General features: G+C 43.3%; 1 protein-coding gene across 1 annotated transcript in view; it reads right to left on the bottom strand.

Moving 5' to 3' along the window:
• Positions 1-1,957: 1,957 nt before the first annotated feature.
• Positions 1,958-17,720, bottom strand: part of pde11al (phosphodiesterase 11a, like) — a 34,592-nt gene continuing 18,829 nt past the window's right edge. Inside the window, exons 9-20 of the mRNA XM_052511828.1 lie at positions 12,331-12,423; positions 9,432-9,482; positions 8,501-8,647; positions 7,321-7,428; positions 6,039-6,148; positions 5,766-5,856; positions 4,983-5,083; positions 3,967-4,044; positions 3,800-3,863; positions 3,598-3,672; positions 2,621-2,704; positions 1,958-2,367 (exon numbers count right to left, since the gene is read on the bottom strand). Of these exons, the coding sequence (XP_052367788.1) occupies positions 1,978-2,367; positions 2,621-2,704; positions 3,598-3,672; positions 3,800-3,863; positions 3,967-4,044; positions 4,983-5,083; positions 5,766-5,856; positions 6,039-6,148; positions 7,321-7,428; positions 8,501-8,647; positions 9,432-9,482; positions 12,331-12,423 (1,392 nt within the window). The 3' untranslated portion in view covers positions 1,958-1,977. The remainder of the gene's footprint in view (positions 2,368-2,620; positions 2,705-3,597; positions 3,673-3,799; positions 3,864-3,966; positions 4,045-4,982; positions 5,084-5,765; positions 5,857-6,038; positions 6,149-7,320; positions 7,429-8,500; positions 8,648-9,431; positions 9,483-12,330; positions 12,424-17,720) is intronic.

Raw genomic sequence — 17,720 nt, 5'->3', positions numbered from 1 at the left:
GCAAATGTTCAGCCACAGGCTGAGTACACTAACATGTACAATAAACGCATGCAACCAAAAGGTTGGTCATAGGCTACGTCACAAATTACACCCTATTCCCTATATAGTGCACTAGTTTAGACCAGCTCAAAAGTCCCACACTATACTCTGTATAGGGTGCCATTTGTGACACAGACATAGACATGTCAGCTACTCAAGTAGCTGACATAAACATTCAGGAACAAGATCATGCTCCGGTCTACATTCAGTAAGGAAAACGACAGGATAGATAGAGGGAGACAGAAATAGAGAGGGCAGGGGTAGATACAGAGAGAGATACAGAGAGATACAGAGAGAGGGGGGGTAGATAGAGAGAGAGATACAGGGCGGGGGGGGTAGATACAGAGAGATACAGAGAGATACAGAGAGAGAGGGGGTAGATAGAGAGAGAGGGGGGGGGTAGATACAGTGAGATACAGAGAGAGGGGGGTAGATAGAGAGAGAGGGCGGGGGGGTAGATACAGTGAGATACAGAGAGAGAGGGCGGGGGGGTAGATACAGAGAGAGATACAGAGAGATACAGAGAGGGGGGTAGATAGAGAGAGAGGGGGCGGGGGGGTAGATACAGTGAGATACAGAGAGATACAGAGAGAGGGGGGTAGATAGAGAGAGGGGCGGGGGGTAGATACAGTGAGATACAGAGAGAGAGGGCGGGGGGTAGATACAGTGAGATACAGAGAGATACAGAGAGAGAGGGCGGGGGGGGGTAGATACAGAGAGAGAGGGCGGGGGGTGTAGATAGAGAGAGGGAAAGAGAGAGAGGACGGGGGTAGATACAGAGAGAGAGAGGGCGGGGGGGTAGATACAGAGAGAGAGGGAGGAAGGGGGTAGATACAGAGAGAGAGGGCGGGGGGGGTAGATACAGAGAGGGAAAGAGAGAGAGGGCGGGGGGTAGATACAGAGAGAGAGGGCGGGGGGTATATACAAAGAGAGAGGGCGGGGGGGTAGATACAGAGAGGGAAAGAGAGAGAGGACGGGGGTAGATACAGAGAGAGAGGGCGGGGGGGGTAGATACAGAGAGAGAGGGAGGAAGGGGGTAGATACAGAGAGAGAGGAAGGGGGTAGATACAGAGAGGGAAAGAGAGAGAGGACAGGGGGGGTAGATACAGAGAGGGAAAGAGAGAGAGGACACGGGGGGTAGATACAGAGAGAGAGGACGGGGGGTAGATACAGAGAGAGAGGAAGGGGGTAGATACAGAGAGGTACAGAGAGGGAAAGAGAGCGAGAAAGAGAGAGATCACAGTGATTTCTTGTACATGAAGGCATAACACATTGGTTACTGGACATCTTTGGTTTCAAAGCCGGTCCATGGATGCACAAGCTTTAACAAACAGGAGGTTTATCACGTGGGCAGCATTACTACATTTCACAAGAGCAGTGCAACCAAGGTGTGAGCAGGAATCTAATATGAATGGATGTTTCACACTCAATGTTCTTGTAATTACAATGTCATAAAGATCAACACGTCGTCCACTGACGTGTCCTACAAGGTGGAAACAAAGTGTAAAAAACAGACCTTTTTAATACCCCAACTAGATCAGGTTGAGGTACAGACACTACAGACACTACAGTACCACACAGCCTCCCCTCCTCCTCTCTCCCCTCCCTATCTCCTAATTCCCCCTCCCTCTCTCCTCCCTCCTTCCCTCCTTCTCTCACCCCTCCCTCTCTCCTAATTCCCCCTCCCTCTCTCCTCCCTCCTTCTCTCACCCCTCCCTCTCTCCTAATTCCCCCTCCCTCTCTCCTCCCTCCTTCTCTCACCCCTCCCTCTCTCCTAATTCCCCCTCCCTCCCTCTCCCCTCCCTCCTTCTCTCTCCCCTCCCTATCTCCTAATTCCCCCTCCCTCCCTCTCCCCTCCCTCCTTCTCTCTCTCCCTCCCTATCTCCTAATTCCCCCTCCCTCTCTCCTCCTTCCTTCGCTCTCCGATTCCCTCTCTCTTCAAACCTCAGCCTCCTGCCCCTGAGACAGCTGACCAGACCCTATACTTCCATCTGACCCCAGATGACCACTAGACTCTGTAGTGAGAACTGAAGTCTGATCAAGTACTGAATTTGACCCAAACTCTGGATGACCACTAGACTCTGTAGTGAGAACTGATGTCTGATCAAGTACTGAATTTGACCCAAACTCTAGTTGCGAGTTCTGACTGGAGTCAGGATTTTGATTGGTCTCTGGGTTGGGTCCTGACTCAGAGCCAGGACTCTGATTGGTCTCTGCAGTTCTGTGTGTGTGCTGCTGATAGGACGAGCCCAGCTCCTTCCACTTCATGCGGTTGGCTGCTATCCCATCAACCATAGGCTTTAGCTTCACGTTAAGCTTCATCAGAGCCTAGAGGGGAGACAGTGTGGGAGACTGACTTAGAAGGGGCTGTATCGCAGACAGACACCGGCTCATTTCATGCAGGATGACTGAGAAAAGGGAGGAAATAAAGACATTTCAGAAGACATCATACTGTGAAAACATACAGGTCTGGACTAAATGAAAGTACTGGACATAGATTTTATTGCGTAGGATTTCCCCTTGAACTTGGTGTGTCAGTAACAAACAGACTAGATGGGTTTAGAACAGGCGAGTCCGTTACCTGGTAGAGGGGCTTACAGATCCCATCTATCCACTCCAGCTGCAGGGCGGGCAGCTCGTCTTTACGATTACGGTCAAAGATGGCCTGAGCCGAGAGACGGGGGGGGGGGGTTACAGTATCATCCTGGCACTCCCAATCACTTAACTAACTAAAAAACTAAAAAACTAACTAAAACTAAAAAACTTTAGTCATTTCATCCCAACAGTTGAATATCTAAAGAAAGAACTCCCTACATCAAGGCTCACGTTTGGGAACCCAGAGGGCGTTAGAAAGATACTGAAGCTCAGCGGAAGGAAAGATAAAAGTCGACTTCCTAAATGCTGTGCAGACTAAAGGTGCATTAATGGAGTTTGGCCTCAAGGGAATCAAGGTCGTAGTGGATGGAGAGTTAATATCAAAGTTGATGATCTGACATTGAAGAGAAGTTTATTTTGAAGGGAGGGGTAGTTGGAAGCTGAAGTTGTACAATGAAGTGTAGTTTAACAGGAAGTGTAGTTTAACAGGAAGTGTAGTTTAACGGGAAGTGTAGTTTAACAGGAAGTGTAGTTTATCAGGAAGTGTAGTTTAATGGGAAGTGTAGTTTGAAGGGAAGTGTAGTTTAACAGGAAGTGTAGTTTGAAGGTAAGTGTAGTTTAATGGGAAGTGTAGTTTAATGGGAAGTGTAGTTTAACGGGAAGTTAAGTTTAACAGGAAGTGTAGTTTAACAGGAAGTGTAGTTTGAAGGTAAGTGTAGTTTGAAGGGAAGTATAGTTTAATGGAAAGTGTAGTTTAACAGGAAGTGTAGTTTAATGGGAAGTGTAGTTTAACAGGAAGTGTAGTTTAATGGGAAGTGTAGTTTAACGGGAAGTTTAGTTTAACAGGAAGTGTAGTTTGAAGGGAAGTGTAGTTTAACGGGAAGTGTAGTTTAACAGGAAGTGTAGTTTGAAGGGAAGTGTAGTTTGAAAGGAGGTGTTACAGTAGTACTGTATTCTGCTTACCGCTGGAGTTAACTTGAGCTCTGACCTCTCCCTGTCACCTTGCTCGAAAAACTCACTGGTCACCAACTCCGCAACCTGTAGTGATATTTCAAAGTTATGTCAATCATGTCAATGATGATCCTATGGACTCTAGTCAAAACTAGTACATTATACAATGATTACGGTGTCATTTGTGACAGTAAGAAGTTTTGTAACATTTCACCTGTTTGGAGATCTCCCAGGGGCGGGTCACTGCACCCAAGTCACATGCTGTCATTAGCATAGACCTGGTGATGACAGAGGTCAGAGGTTGTTTAGAACCAAACCAAGTCGCCACATAAGGAGATTGTTGATCATGGTTCAATAGACAAGTAAGAAAGATGGAAGGACCTGAGAAGTTCTCTGTGAGTCTCGTCTGTCCAGCTGAACTCTCCAGAGAGAACACGGTCAAAGAACTGGCTCCTCCTCCTGTTTAGGAGCACAGACAGAATCAAAGAACTGGCTCCTCCTCCTGTTTAGGAGCACAGACAGAATCAAAGAACTGGCTCCTCCTCCTGTTTAGGAGCACATACAGAGTCACAGAACTGGCTCCTCCTCCTGTTTAGGAGCACAGACAGAATCAAAGAACTGGCTCCTCCTCCTGTTTAGGAGCACAGACAGAATCAAAGAACTGGCTCCTCCTCCTGTTTAGGAGCACAGACAGAGTCAAAGAACTGGCTCCTCCTCCTGTTTAGGAGCACAGACAGAGTCACAGAACTGGCTCCTCCTCCTGTTTAGGAGCACAGACAGAGTCACAGAACTGGCTCCTCCTCCTGTTTAGGAGCACAGACAGAGTCAAAGAACTGGCTCCTCCTCCTGTTTAGGAGCACAGACAGAGTCAAAGAACTGGCTCCTCCTCCTGTTTAGGAGCACAGACAGAGTCAAAGAACTGGCTCTTCCTCCTGTTTAGTTCCTCCTGTTTAGGAGCACAGACAGAATCAAAGAACTGGCTCCTCCTCCTGTTTAGGAGCACAGACAGAGTCAAAGAACTGGCTCCTCCTCCTGTTTAGGAGCACAGACAGAGTCAAAGAACTGGCAGACAGAGTCACAGAACTGGCTCCTCCTCCTGTTTAGGAGCACAGACAGAGTCAAAGAACTGGCTCCTCCTCCTGTTTAGGAGCACAGACAGAGTCACAGAACCGACTCCTCCTCCTGTTTAGGAGCACAGACAGAGTCACAGAACTGGCTCCTCCTCCTGTTTAGGAGCACAGACAGAGTCACAGAACTGGCTCCTCCTCCTGTTTAGGAGCACATACAGAGTCACAGAATGGATACAAGGAAAAGGAGGGAGGTTCAATGGCAAAGCAGACGGGAGGAGCCTGAGTGCCGGTCTGTTTGTGTTCTACAACTGCATGTGGAAGTCTTACTGGAAGTGCAGGGTGAGGTCAGTGGAGAGGATGGCCTGTTTCAGTAGCTGCATCATACTACTGTACTCTTTGGAACACAGGTTGGCAAAGATATTATGACCCTGTTGGAAGACATGAGCAAAATATATATTAAGATATTATGACCCTGTTGGAAGACATGAACAAAATATATATTAAGATATTATGACCCTGTTGGAAGACATGAACAAAATATATATTAAGATATTATGACCCTGTTGGAAGACATGAACAAAATATATATTAAAATTAAGATATTATGACCCTGATGGAAGACATGAACAAAATATATATTAAGATATTATGACCCTGTTGGAAGACATGAACAAAATATATATTAAGATATTATGACCCTGATGGAAGACATGAGCAAAATATATATTAAGATATTATGACCCTGTTGGAAGACATGAGCAAAATATATATTAAGATATTATGACCCTGTTGGAAGACATGAGCAAAATATATATTAAGATATTATGACCCTGATGGAAGACATGAGCAAAATATATATTAAGATATTATGACCCTGTTGGAAGACATGAGCAAAATATATATTAAGATATTATGACCCTGTTGGAAGACATGAGCAAAATATATATTAAGATATTATTACCCTGATGGAAGACATGAGCAAAATATATATTAAGATTTTATGACCCTGTTGAAAAATGATATATTATCAGGTAATACATGGAAGGGGGAATGTCAGGGTTGGGGAATAAATGGAAGCTCTTAAGTAAAGGTGATGGGAGCCAAGGTCACCTCACTCTGTAGGATCATGACTGCATGGTTGAAGTGATGGTGCTCCAGAGTAGCTGATGTCCCGTAGAGCAGGGCCAGAGCAGAGCCAGTCCTGTAGGAAGCAGCAGAGGAGGGACATTCAACTGATTGATTTAACAGGGAAGATGGACGGACAGGCAGACGGGCGGACGGACGGACGTGCAGACTGACTGATCAGACTAATATCGTCCTCATTTTTCTTTATTTTCCTTCATTTTCCTTATTTCTCTTCGGTGCTCAGCCGAGGTGACTCACTTGGCCTGGAAGGCGTTGTTGGTGCCACGGTGGTCTAAGTCATGGCAGAGACAACCCACCATCAACGCCAGGGTCTCTGCATCCGACAGAACATCCTGGAAACCAGCCGTCTGTGGACACAGAGGTAACTGAAGTACCGAAACTATCCAAGACATTACTAGTGTCCCAAACGGCACTCTATTCACTATATAGTGCACTACCCTTGTCCCGTCCCTGGTCAAAAGTGGAGAACAAAATAGGTAATTTGGGACAGAACTATTGTAATTGGTTAATCTTTACTTTAATTGCCTTGGTGGGGAAACAAATTGAGGAACAATGTGAACAAAACAGTTTGCCATGACAAAGGGGTTGAATACTTATTGACTCAAGGCATTTCAGCCTTAAATGTTAAATAATTAAAAAAAGTTTCAAAAACATAATTCCATGTTGACATTACGGGGTATTGTGTGTGGGCAAGTGACACAAAATCTCAATTTAAGAAATGTTTTAATTCTGGCTGTAACACAACAAAATGTGGAAAAAGTCAAGGGGTGTGGATTCTTGATGAAGGCACAGTAGAACCCTTTTTTGAAGGTTCTATAAGGGTTTTAAATTGAACTTTTACAGTGCTGTAGAGAACCCTTTCCTAAGGTTCTACAAAGAACCATTCAAATATGGTTCTACATACAATAGCACCAAAAAGGTTCCGCTATGCTTACAACCCTTTTCGTTGTTATTGAGAATGCCTTTTAATGGTTCTTTATAGAACCTTTATGGAGAATGGTTCTTTAAAGAATCTTTGTCAATCTCAAAGATTCTACAAATAACCGTTTGAAGAACATTACACTGTGTTTTATTCTGGTTAGTCGTATTATATTGTTAAAACTCCATAGTTGTCATTATTGTGTTAACTGGTAGCTGTGGAAGGGCTGGGGTCCCTGAGGAGAGGATTGGGATCGTCTGACTCAGCAAACAGAACTGACACAAGGTCTTACACAGAGTCTTTTACAAGACACTGTCCTGGTCATATTCAAATCTGACATGGAATAACACAACAGATTAGATCAACTGGAATGACACTCTCACTCACGGCTGCACAAAAAGATTTTTGAGCAAACCCCGCCCTTAAATTTGCATTATCACCAAAAGATCAAAGAACCCTTTTCTGAACTGCAAAGAACCATTTAAGGGCTCAAAGGGAACTTTGACTCATTATGGTTCGGTTCCACATTGAACCATCCGCCTTACCAAAGAACCCTTTTCTAAATGTGTACATAGAGCATATTTTGTTGCGTTGACTCACTGTGATCATGAGGAACATGCACTGGCACACGTTGAAGGCATGCCTCCAGTTATGGTATGCCACCGTGCGATAGTTCTTCCTCACCGTCAACAGCCAGCGGCACAGGACCTGAGAGGGAGGAGGGATAACAGTCATAAGGAATACATGTTTGCTTTGCTGTCGTTCTCATATCGGGTGTTACTGTAACATGACACCAAGAGAGTTCATCAAAAACAAGATCAATAGGGTTGTAATATTCTGGTACTCCCAATAGGGTTGTAATATTCTGGTACTCCCTATTGGGTTGTAATATTCTGGTACTCCCTATTGGGTTGTAATATTCTGGTACTCCCTATTGGGTTGTAATATTCTGGTACTCCCTATTGGGTTGTAATATTCTGGTACTCCCTATTGGGTTGTAATATTCTGGTACTCCCAATTGGGTTGTAATATTCTGGTACTCCCAATAGGGTTGTAATATTCTGGTACTCCCAATAGGGTTGTAATATTCTGGTACTCCCAATAGGGTTTTAATATTCTGGTACTCCCAATAGGGTTGTAATATTCTGGTACTCCCAATAGGGTTGTAATATTCTGGTACTCCCAATAGGGTTGCAATATTCTGGTACTCCCAATAGGGTTGCAATATTCTGGTACTCCCAATAGGGTTGTAATATTCTGGTACTCCCAATAGGGTTGTAATATTCTGGTACTCCCAATAGGGTTGCAATATTCTGGTACTCCCAATAGGGTTGTAATATTCTGGTACTCCCAATAGGGTTGCAATATTCTGGTACTCCCAATAGGGTTGCAATATTCTGGTACTCCCAATAGGGTTGCAATATTCTGGTACTCCCAACAGGGTTGTAATATTCTGGTACTCCCAATAGGGTTGCAATATTCTGGTACTCCCAATAGGGTTGCAATATTCTGGTACTCCCAATAGGGTTGCAATATTCTGGTACTCCCAATAGGGTTGCAATATTCTGGTACTCCCAATAGGGTTGCAATATTCTGGTACTCCCAAAATTCCCAGGTTTTACAGAAACCCCAGTTGGAAGATTCCCGGAATCAGGACAGAATAACCAGGAAATCTGTTACAATCCAACCAGGATTTCTGGAAAATGTAGTGATTTTGGAAAAGTTGCTGGAGAGAAATAAGAAAGCCTCTCCATTCTCCCTCATTGTTGACCTCACTCACGTCGTAGTCAATCTTAAACTTCTGGACGGCTCCGAGTTCCAGAAACATCCGGAGGGAGGCAGTGATCATGGCGTCGTTGTCCAATGAGAAATCGTTGAAGTGGAACTCTTCGATGCCCAGCTCACTGCTCAAAGGGATCTTAGCAGCCTGAGGGAGTAGAATGTGGGGGTGAATATTGAGCGTCCTAGTAGGTGAACAGGAAATAACAAACTCAAAGCCTCACCTCCACCTCTCCTCCTCACCAGTCCCTCCAGTCCCTCTTTATGATAGGTCCTCTGACCCCCACCTCCACCCTCACCAGTCCCTCCAGTCCCTCTTTATGATAGGTCCTCTGACCCCCACTCCACCCCCCCTCACCAGTCCCTCTTTATGATAGGTCCTCTGACCCCCACCTCCACCTCCACCCTCACCAGTCCCTCTTTATGATAGGTCCTCTGACCCCCACCTCCACCCTCATCAGTCCCTCCAGTCCCTCTTTATGATAGGTCCTCTGACCCCCACACCCACCTCCACCCTCACCAGTCCCTCTTTATGATAGGTCCTCCGACCCCCACCTCCACCCTCACCAGTCCCTCTTTATGATAGGTCCTCCGACCCCCACCTCCACCCTCACCAGTCCCTCTTTATGATAGGTCCTCCGACCCCCACCTCCACACCTCACCAGTCCCTCTTCATGATAGTCCTGGGGTGTACTCGTTAATCTTACGTAACAAAACGTTTTGCAATGGAAATGGACGTTTCTATTGGACCAATTCAGGTAGATTCCTCCCTGTTTCATTCCATTTTCTTCTGTTTGGTTCCTAGTGAATACACCCCTGGGAAAGTAACCAGGTGACTTCTACATGGACACCTGCTTTGATTATTATCTTGTAGATTTAGTTTGTTTGTTTTTTTCTATTCCTTCTACATGTAATGTAATTATCAGACATACCTTGAGTCTGTCCACCTCTACCTTGGAGCATGTGGCGTGGTAGGACAGCATCTGAGGCAGGAGAAAACATCCATCATGGACTCTCTCTCCCTCTTATATCCCTCTCTCTCTTTCTCTTTCTCTTTCTCTCTCTCTTTCTTTTTCTCTTTCTCTCTCTCTCTCGCTCTCTTTCTCTTTCTCGCTCTCTTTCTCGCTCTCTTTCTCTTTCTCGCTCTCTTTCTCGCTCTTTTTCTCGCTCTCTTTCTCGCTCTTTCTCTTTCTCTCTCTTTCTCTCTCTCTTTCTCTTTCTCTTTCTCTTTCTCGCTCTCTCTCTTTCTCTTTCTCTTTCTCGCTCTCTCTCTCTTTCTCTTTCTCGCTCTCTCTCTTTCTCTTTCTCTCTCTCTCTTTCTCTTTATCGCTCTCTCTCTCTCTCTCTCTCTCTCTCTCTCTCTCTCTCTCTCTCTCTCTCTCTCTCTTTCTCTCTTTCTCTTTCTCTCTCTCTCTGGCCCCCTGCAGGTGGGTGTGGGACATGCATGATGATATGGGATCTAGCGGAAAGTAGTGCACTATATAGGGAATAGGGTGCCATTTGGGATGCATACATAGACGCAATATTGTCTTCTTCACACTACTCATGACTGCATTTTTACAGTATGATCCTCTACTGCCTGAGCCGATCCGACATACATTAATATTCAGCAGGGTTCTTCTCTCCCACCATAAATATTTCAGGTATTTTCACTGTTTCCAAAGAGGGGATGCTGTCAATAAAAGATTGCACACTGCAAAAAGTGTCAGGAGTAAAAACATACTAGTGTATATATATATATATAATGTAATATATCAATATTTAGTATAATATATTAGTATATAGTATATAAATAATTGAATATACTAAGATATGTAGTATATAATTTAATATACCAATATATAGTATATATATATATATATATATATAGTATATATAATGCAATATATTAGTATATAGTATATATAATATAATATACTAATATATAGTGTATACATAATATAGGAGAATCTGTCTCCTCACCACGCGCTCACCACTAGGGCTCTGTTCTAGGCCCTCTATTCTCGCTATACACCAAGTCATTGGCTCTGTCATAACCTCACATGGTCTCTCCTATCATTGCTATGCAGACGACATACAATTAATATTCTCCTTTCCCCTTCTGAGACCAGGTGGCGAATCGCATCTCTGCATGTCTGGCAGACATATCAGTGTGGATGACGGATCACCACCTCAAGCTGAACCTCAGCAAGACGGAGCTCCTCTTCCTCCCGGGGAAGGACTGCCCGTTCCATGATCTCGCCATCACGGTTGACAACTCCATTGTGTCCTCCTCCCAGAGCGCTAAGAACCTTGGCGTGATCCTGGACAACACCCTGACGTTCTCAACTAACATCAAGGCGGTGTCCCGTTCCTGAGGTTCATGCTCTACAACATCCGCAGAGTAATACCCTGCCTCACACAGGAAGCGGCGCAGGTCCTAATCCAGGCACTTGTCATCTCCCGTCTTGATTACTGCAACTCGCTGTTGGCTGGGCTCCCTGCCTGTGCCATTAAACCCTACAACTCATCCAGAACGCCGCAGCCCGTCTGGTGTTCATTCCCAAGTTCTCTCACGTACCCCATCCGCTCTCTCCACTGGCTTCCAGTTGAAGCTATCCGCTAAGACCATGGTGCTAGCCTAGGGGAACGGCACCTCAGTACCTCCAGGCTCTGATCAGGCCCTACACCCAAACAAGGGCACTGCGTTCATCCACCTCTGGCCTGCTCGCCTCCCTACCACTGAGGAAGTACAGTTCCCGCTCAGCCCAGTCAAAACTGTTCGCTGCTCTGGCTCCCCAATGGTGGAACAAACCCCCTCACGACGCCAGGACAGCGGAGTCAATCACCACCTTCCGGAGACACCTGAAACCCCACCTCTTCAAGGAATACCTAGGATAGGGTAAGTAAGGGTAAGTAATCCTTCTCCCCCCCAATAAGATTTAGATGCATGGCTGTTCCACTGGATGTCATAAGTTGTATGCACCAATTTGTAAGTCGCTCTGGATAAGAGCGTCTGCTAAATGACTTAAATGTAAATGTAAATGTAGTATATAGTGTATACATAACATAATATAATATACTAGTATATAGTCTATATAATATATACCAGTATATCGCCTCTCATCAAGTCTCTCATCAAGTCTGATATGTGTTTTAACCACATTACCTCCGTTGTTTCATAAAGCATTCTGAGGACAGACAGACAGACAGACAGATAGACAGACAGACAGACAGACAGACAGACAGACAGACAGACAGACAGACAGACAGACAGACAGACAGACAGACAGACAGACAGACAGACAGACAGACAGACAGAGAAACAGAGAGACAGAGAGACAGAGAGACAGACAGACAGACAGACAGACAGACAGACAGACAGACAGACAGACAGACAGACAGACAGACAGACAGACAGACAGACAGACAGACAGACAGAGAAACTGAGAAACAGAGAGACAGAGAGACAGAGAGAGAGAGGAGCCCAAAGCCCAGCAACTAGACTGGCTAGCTAACACGTTCATTTTACATTTACATTTCAGTCATTTACCAGACACTCTTATCCAGAGCGACTTACAGTTAGTGCATTCATCTTAATGGGACAACCATCTATCTCAGTCATAGTAAGTACATGTTTTCTCAGTAAAACAGCTATCAGTAAAGTCAGAGCTCGTAGGGGGGGAAAGTGCGAGTGTTAGTGCACGAAAGGCATATCTAAAAAATAAAAAAAAATCCTAAATGCCTAGTGAGTGAAGGGAGAAAAGTACATGTCTCAGTCCCAAATTGCACCCTAAGCCCTTTATAGTGCACTACTTTTGACCATTTGGAACGCAGCCTATCAATGCTCACATCCAGGGCCACAGACTGCTTGGCCCAGGTCTTCTTCACTTGATTGTACATCATGGTGTTGTTGATCCCCAGCCCACAGAATATCACAAAGGCCTGTATGGAGAAAAACGTTTCCACCAATAAAACAGCTTTCAAGTTAGGCAATAAGGCATGAGGGGGTGTGGTATATGGCCGATATACCGCGGCTAAGGGCTGTTCTTAAGCACGACACATCGCGGAGTGCCTGGATACAGCCCTTAGACGTGGTACATTGGCCATATATCACAAACCACAGAGGCGCCTTATTGCTATTATAAACTGGTTGCGAATGTAATTAGAGCAGTAAAAATAAATATTTTGTCATAGCATGGCTGTCAGCCAATCAGCATTCAGGGCTCGAACCACCCAGTTTATAATAACTATTATACAACAGGTGGGTCTAATCCTGAATGCTGATTGGTTAAAACCGCATTCTAGCCAGTGTCTATTCCACAAGTTACCAGCGGCTAAATCTATGACATTGAAATGTCTATTTACTCTTTCCATCTGACTGAATCCACTGTCTCATCATACATATCTACAGTGAGGGGGAAAAGTATTTGATCCCCTGCTAATTTTGTATGTTTGCCCACTGACAAAGACATGATCAGTCAATCATTTTAATGGTCGGTTTATTTGAACAGTGAGAGACAGAATAACAACAAAAATCCAGAAAAACGCATGTCAAAAATGTTATAACTTGATTTGCATTTTAACGAGGGAAATAAGTATTTGACACCCTCTCAATCAGAAAGATTTCTGGCTCCCAGGTGTCTTTTATACAAGTAACGAGCTGAGATTAGGAGCACACTCTTAAAGGGAGTGCTCCTAATCTCAGTTTGTTACCTGTATGACAGACACCTGTCCACAGAAGCAATCAATCAATCAGAATACAAACTCTCCACCATGGCCAAGACCAAATAGCTCTCCAAGGATGTCAGGGACAAGATTGTAGACCTACACAAGGCTGGAATGGGCTACAAGACCATCGCCAAGCAGCTTGGTGAGAAGGTGACAACAGTTGGTGCGATTATTCGCAAATGGAAGAAACACAAAAGAACTGTCAATCTCCCTCGGCCTGGGGCTCCATGCAAGATCTCACCTCGTGGAGTTGCAATGATCATGAGAACGGTGAGGAATCAGCCCAGAACTACACAGGAGGATCTTGTCAATGATCTCAAGGCAGCTGGGACCATAGTCACCAAGAAAACAATTGGTAACACACTATGCTGTGAAGGACTGAAATCCTGCAGCGCCCGCAAGGTCCCCCTGCTCAAGAAAGTACATATACATGCCCGTCTGAAGTTTGCCAATGAACATCTGAATGATTCAGAGGACAACTGGGTGAAAGTGTTGTGGTCAGATGAGACTAAAATGGAGCTCTTTGGCATCAACTCAACTCGCCATGTTTGGAGGAGGAGGCATGATGCCTATGATCCCAAGAACACCATCCCCACTGTCAAACATGGAGGTGGAAACATTATGCTTTGGAGGTGTTTTTCTGCTACAACTTCACCGCATCAAAGGGAAGATGGACGGGGCCATGGGTGAGAACCTCCTTCCCTCAGCCAGGGCATTGAAAATGGGTCGTGGATGGGTATTCCAGCATGACAATGACCCAAAACACACGGCCAAGGCAACAAAGGAGTGGCTCAAGAAGAAGCACATTAAGGTCCTGGAGTGGCCTAGCCAGTCTCCAGACCTTAATCCCATAGAACATATGTGGAGGGAGCTGAAGGTTTGAGTTGCCAAACGTCAGCCTCGAAACCTTAATGACTTGGAGAAGATCTACAAAGAGGAGTGGGACAAAATCCCTCCTGAGATGTGTGCAAACCTCTTGGCCAATTACAAGAAACGTCTGACCTCTGTGATTGCCAACAAGGGTTTTGCCACCAAGTACTAAGTCATGTTTTGCAAAGGGGTCAAATACTTATTTCCCTCATTGAAATGCAAATCAATTTATAACATTTTTGACATTTTGTTTGTTGTTATTCTGTCTCTCACTGTTCAAATAAACCTACCGTTAAAATGATAGACTGATCACTCCTTTGTCAGTGGGCAAACGTACAAAATCAGCAGGGGATCAAATACTTTTCTCCCTCACTGTAGATATAGATAGATAAAACCTACTCAATCCACTGTCTCAACATACATATATAGATATAGATAGATAGAACCTGCTCAACCCACTGTCTCATCATACATATATAGATATAGATAGATAGAACCTGCTCAATCCACTGTCTCATCATACATATATAGATATAGATAGATAGAACCTGCTCAATCCACTGTCTCATCATACATATATAGATATAGATAGATAGAACCTGCTCAAACCACTGTCTCATCATACATATAGATAGATAGAACCTGCTCAATCCACTTTCATCATTATAGATATATTGATAGAACCTGCTCAATCCACTGTCTCATCATACATATATAGATAGAACCTGCTCAACCCACTGTCTCATCATACATATAGATAGATAGAACCTGCTCAACCCACTTTCTCATTATAGATATATTGATAGAACCTGCTCAATCCACTGTCTCATCATACATATATAGATATAGATAGATAGAACCTGCTCAATCCACTGTCTCATCATACGTATAGATAGATAGAACCTGCTCAACCCACTTTCTCATTATAGATATATTGATAGAACCTGCTCAATCCACTGTCTCATCATACATATATAGATATAGATAGATAGAACCTGCTCAACCCACTGTCTCATCATACGTATAGATAGATAGAACCTGCTCAACCCACTTTCTCATTATAGATATATTGATAGAACCTGCTCAATCCACTGTCTCATCATACATATATAGATATAGATAGATAGAACCTGCTCAACCCACTGTCTCATCATACATATAGATAGATAGAACCTGCTCAACCCACTTTCTCATTATAGATATATTGATAGAACCTGCTCAATCCACTGTCTCATCATACATATATAGATATAGATAGATAGAACCTGCTCAACCCACTGTCTCATCATACGTATAGATAGATAGAACCTGCTCAACCCACTTTCTCATTATAGATATATTGATAGAACCTGCTCAATCCACTGTCTCATCATACATATATAGATATAGATAGATAGAACCTGCTCAACCCACTGTCTCATCATACATATAGATAGATAGAACCTGCTCAACCCACTGTCTCATCATACATATAGATAGATAGAACCTGCTCAACCCACTTTCTCATTATAGATATATTGATAGAACCTGCTCAATCCACTGTCTCATCATACATATATAGATATAGATAGATAGAACCTGCTCAACCCACTGTCTCATCATACATATAGATAGATAGAACCTGCTCAACCCACTTTCTCATTATAGATATATTGATAGAACCTGCTCAATCCACTGTTTCATCATACATATAGATAGATAGAACCTGCTCAACCCACTGTCTCATCATACATATAGATTGATAGAACCTGCTCAACCCACTGTCTCATTATAGATATAGATTGATAGAACCTGCTCAACCCACTGTCTCATCATACATATAGATAGATAGAACCTGCTCAACCCACTGTCTCATTATAGATATAGATTGATAGAACCTGCTCAACCCACTGTCTCATCATACATATAGATAGATAGAACCTGCTCAACCCACTGTCTCATCATACATATAGATTGATAGAACCTGCTCAACCCACTGTCTCATTATAGATATATTGATAGAACCTGCTCAACCCACTGTCTCATTATAGATATAGATAGATAGAACCTGCTCAATCCACTGTCTCATTATAGATATAGATAGATAGAACCTGCTCAACCCACTGTCTCATCATACATATAGATAGATAGAACCTGCTCAACCCACTGTCTCATTATAGATATATTGATAGAACCTGCTCAACCCACTGTCTCATCATACATATAGATAGATAGAACCTGCTCAACCCACTGTCTCATTATAGATATAGATAGATAGAACCTGCTCAACCCACTGTCTCATCATACATATAGATAGATAGAACCTGCTCAACCCACTTTCTCATTATAGATATAGATAGATAGAACCTGCTCAACCCACTGTCTCATCATACATATAGATAGATAGAACCTGCTCAACCCACTTTCTCATTATAGATATATTGATAGAACCTGCTCAACCCACTTTCTCATTATAGATATATAGATAGATAGAACCTGCTCAACCCACTGTCTCATCATACATATAGATAGATAGAACCTGCTCAACCCACTTTCTCATTATAGATATATTGATAGAACCTGCTCAATCCACTGTCTCATCATACATATATAGATATAGATAGATAGAACCTGCTCAACCCACTGTCTCATTATAGATATAGATAGATAGAACCTGCTCAACCCACTTTCTCATTATAGATATATTGATAGAACCTGCTCAATCCACTGTTTCATCATACATATAGATAGATAGAACCTGCTCAACCCACTTTCTCATTATACATATATAGATATAGATAGATAGAACCTGCTCAACCCACTTTCTCATTATAGATATATTGATAGAACCTGCTCAATCCACTGTCTCATCATACGTATAGATAGATAGAACCTGCTCAACCCACTGTCTCATCATACATATATAGATATAGATAGATAGAACCTGCTCAACCCACTGTCTCATCATACATATATAGATATAGATAGATAGAACCTGCTCAACCCACTGTCTCATCATACATATATAGATATAGATAGATAGAACCTGCTCAACCCACTGTCTCATCATACATATATAGATATAGATAGATAGAACCTGCTCAACCCACTGTCTCATTATAGATATATTGATAGAACCTGCTCAATCCACTGTTTCATCATACATATAGATAGATAGAACCTGCTCAACCCACTGTCTCATCATACATATATAGATATAGATAGATAGAACCTGCTCAACCCACTGTCTCATCATACATATATAGATATAGATAGATAGAACCTGCTCAATCCACTGTCTCATCATACATATATAGATATAGATAGATAGAACCTGCTCAACCCACTGTCTCATCATACATATAGATAGATAGAACCTGCTCAACCCACTGTCTCATCATACATATAGATAGATAGAACCTGCTCAACCCACTGTCTCATCATACATATAGATAGATAGAACCTGCTCAACCCACTGTCTCATCATACATATAGATAGATAGAACCTGCTCAACCCACTGTCTCATCATACATATAGATAGATAGAACCTGCTCAACCCACTGTCTCATTATAGATATAGATAGATAGAACCTGCTCAACCCACTGTCTCATCATACATATAGATAGATAGAACCTGCTCAACCCACTGTCTCATCATACA

The sequence above is a fragment of the Oncorhynchus keta genome, unplaced genomic scaffold (genome assembly GCF_023373465.1).
Source record: "Oncorhynchus keta strain PuntledgeMale-10-30-2019 unplaced genomic scaffold, Oket_V2 Un_contig_7541_pilon_pilon, whole genome shotgun sequence".
Taxonomy (NCBI): domain Eukaryota; kingdom Metazoa; phylum Chordata; class Actinopteri; order Salmoniformes; family Salmonidae; genus Oncorhynchus; species Oncorhynchus keta.
Note: the sequence above shows the minus strand (reverse complement) of the source record. Positions and strands in the feature narration are given on the sequence as shown.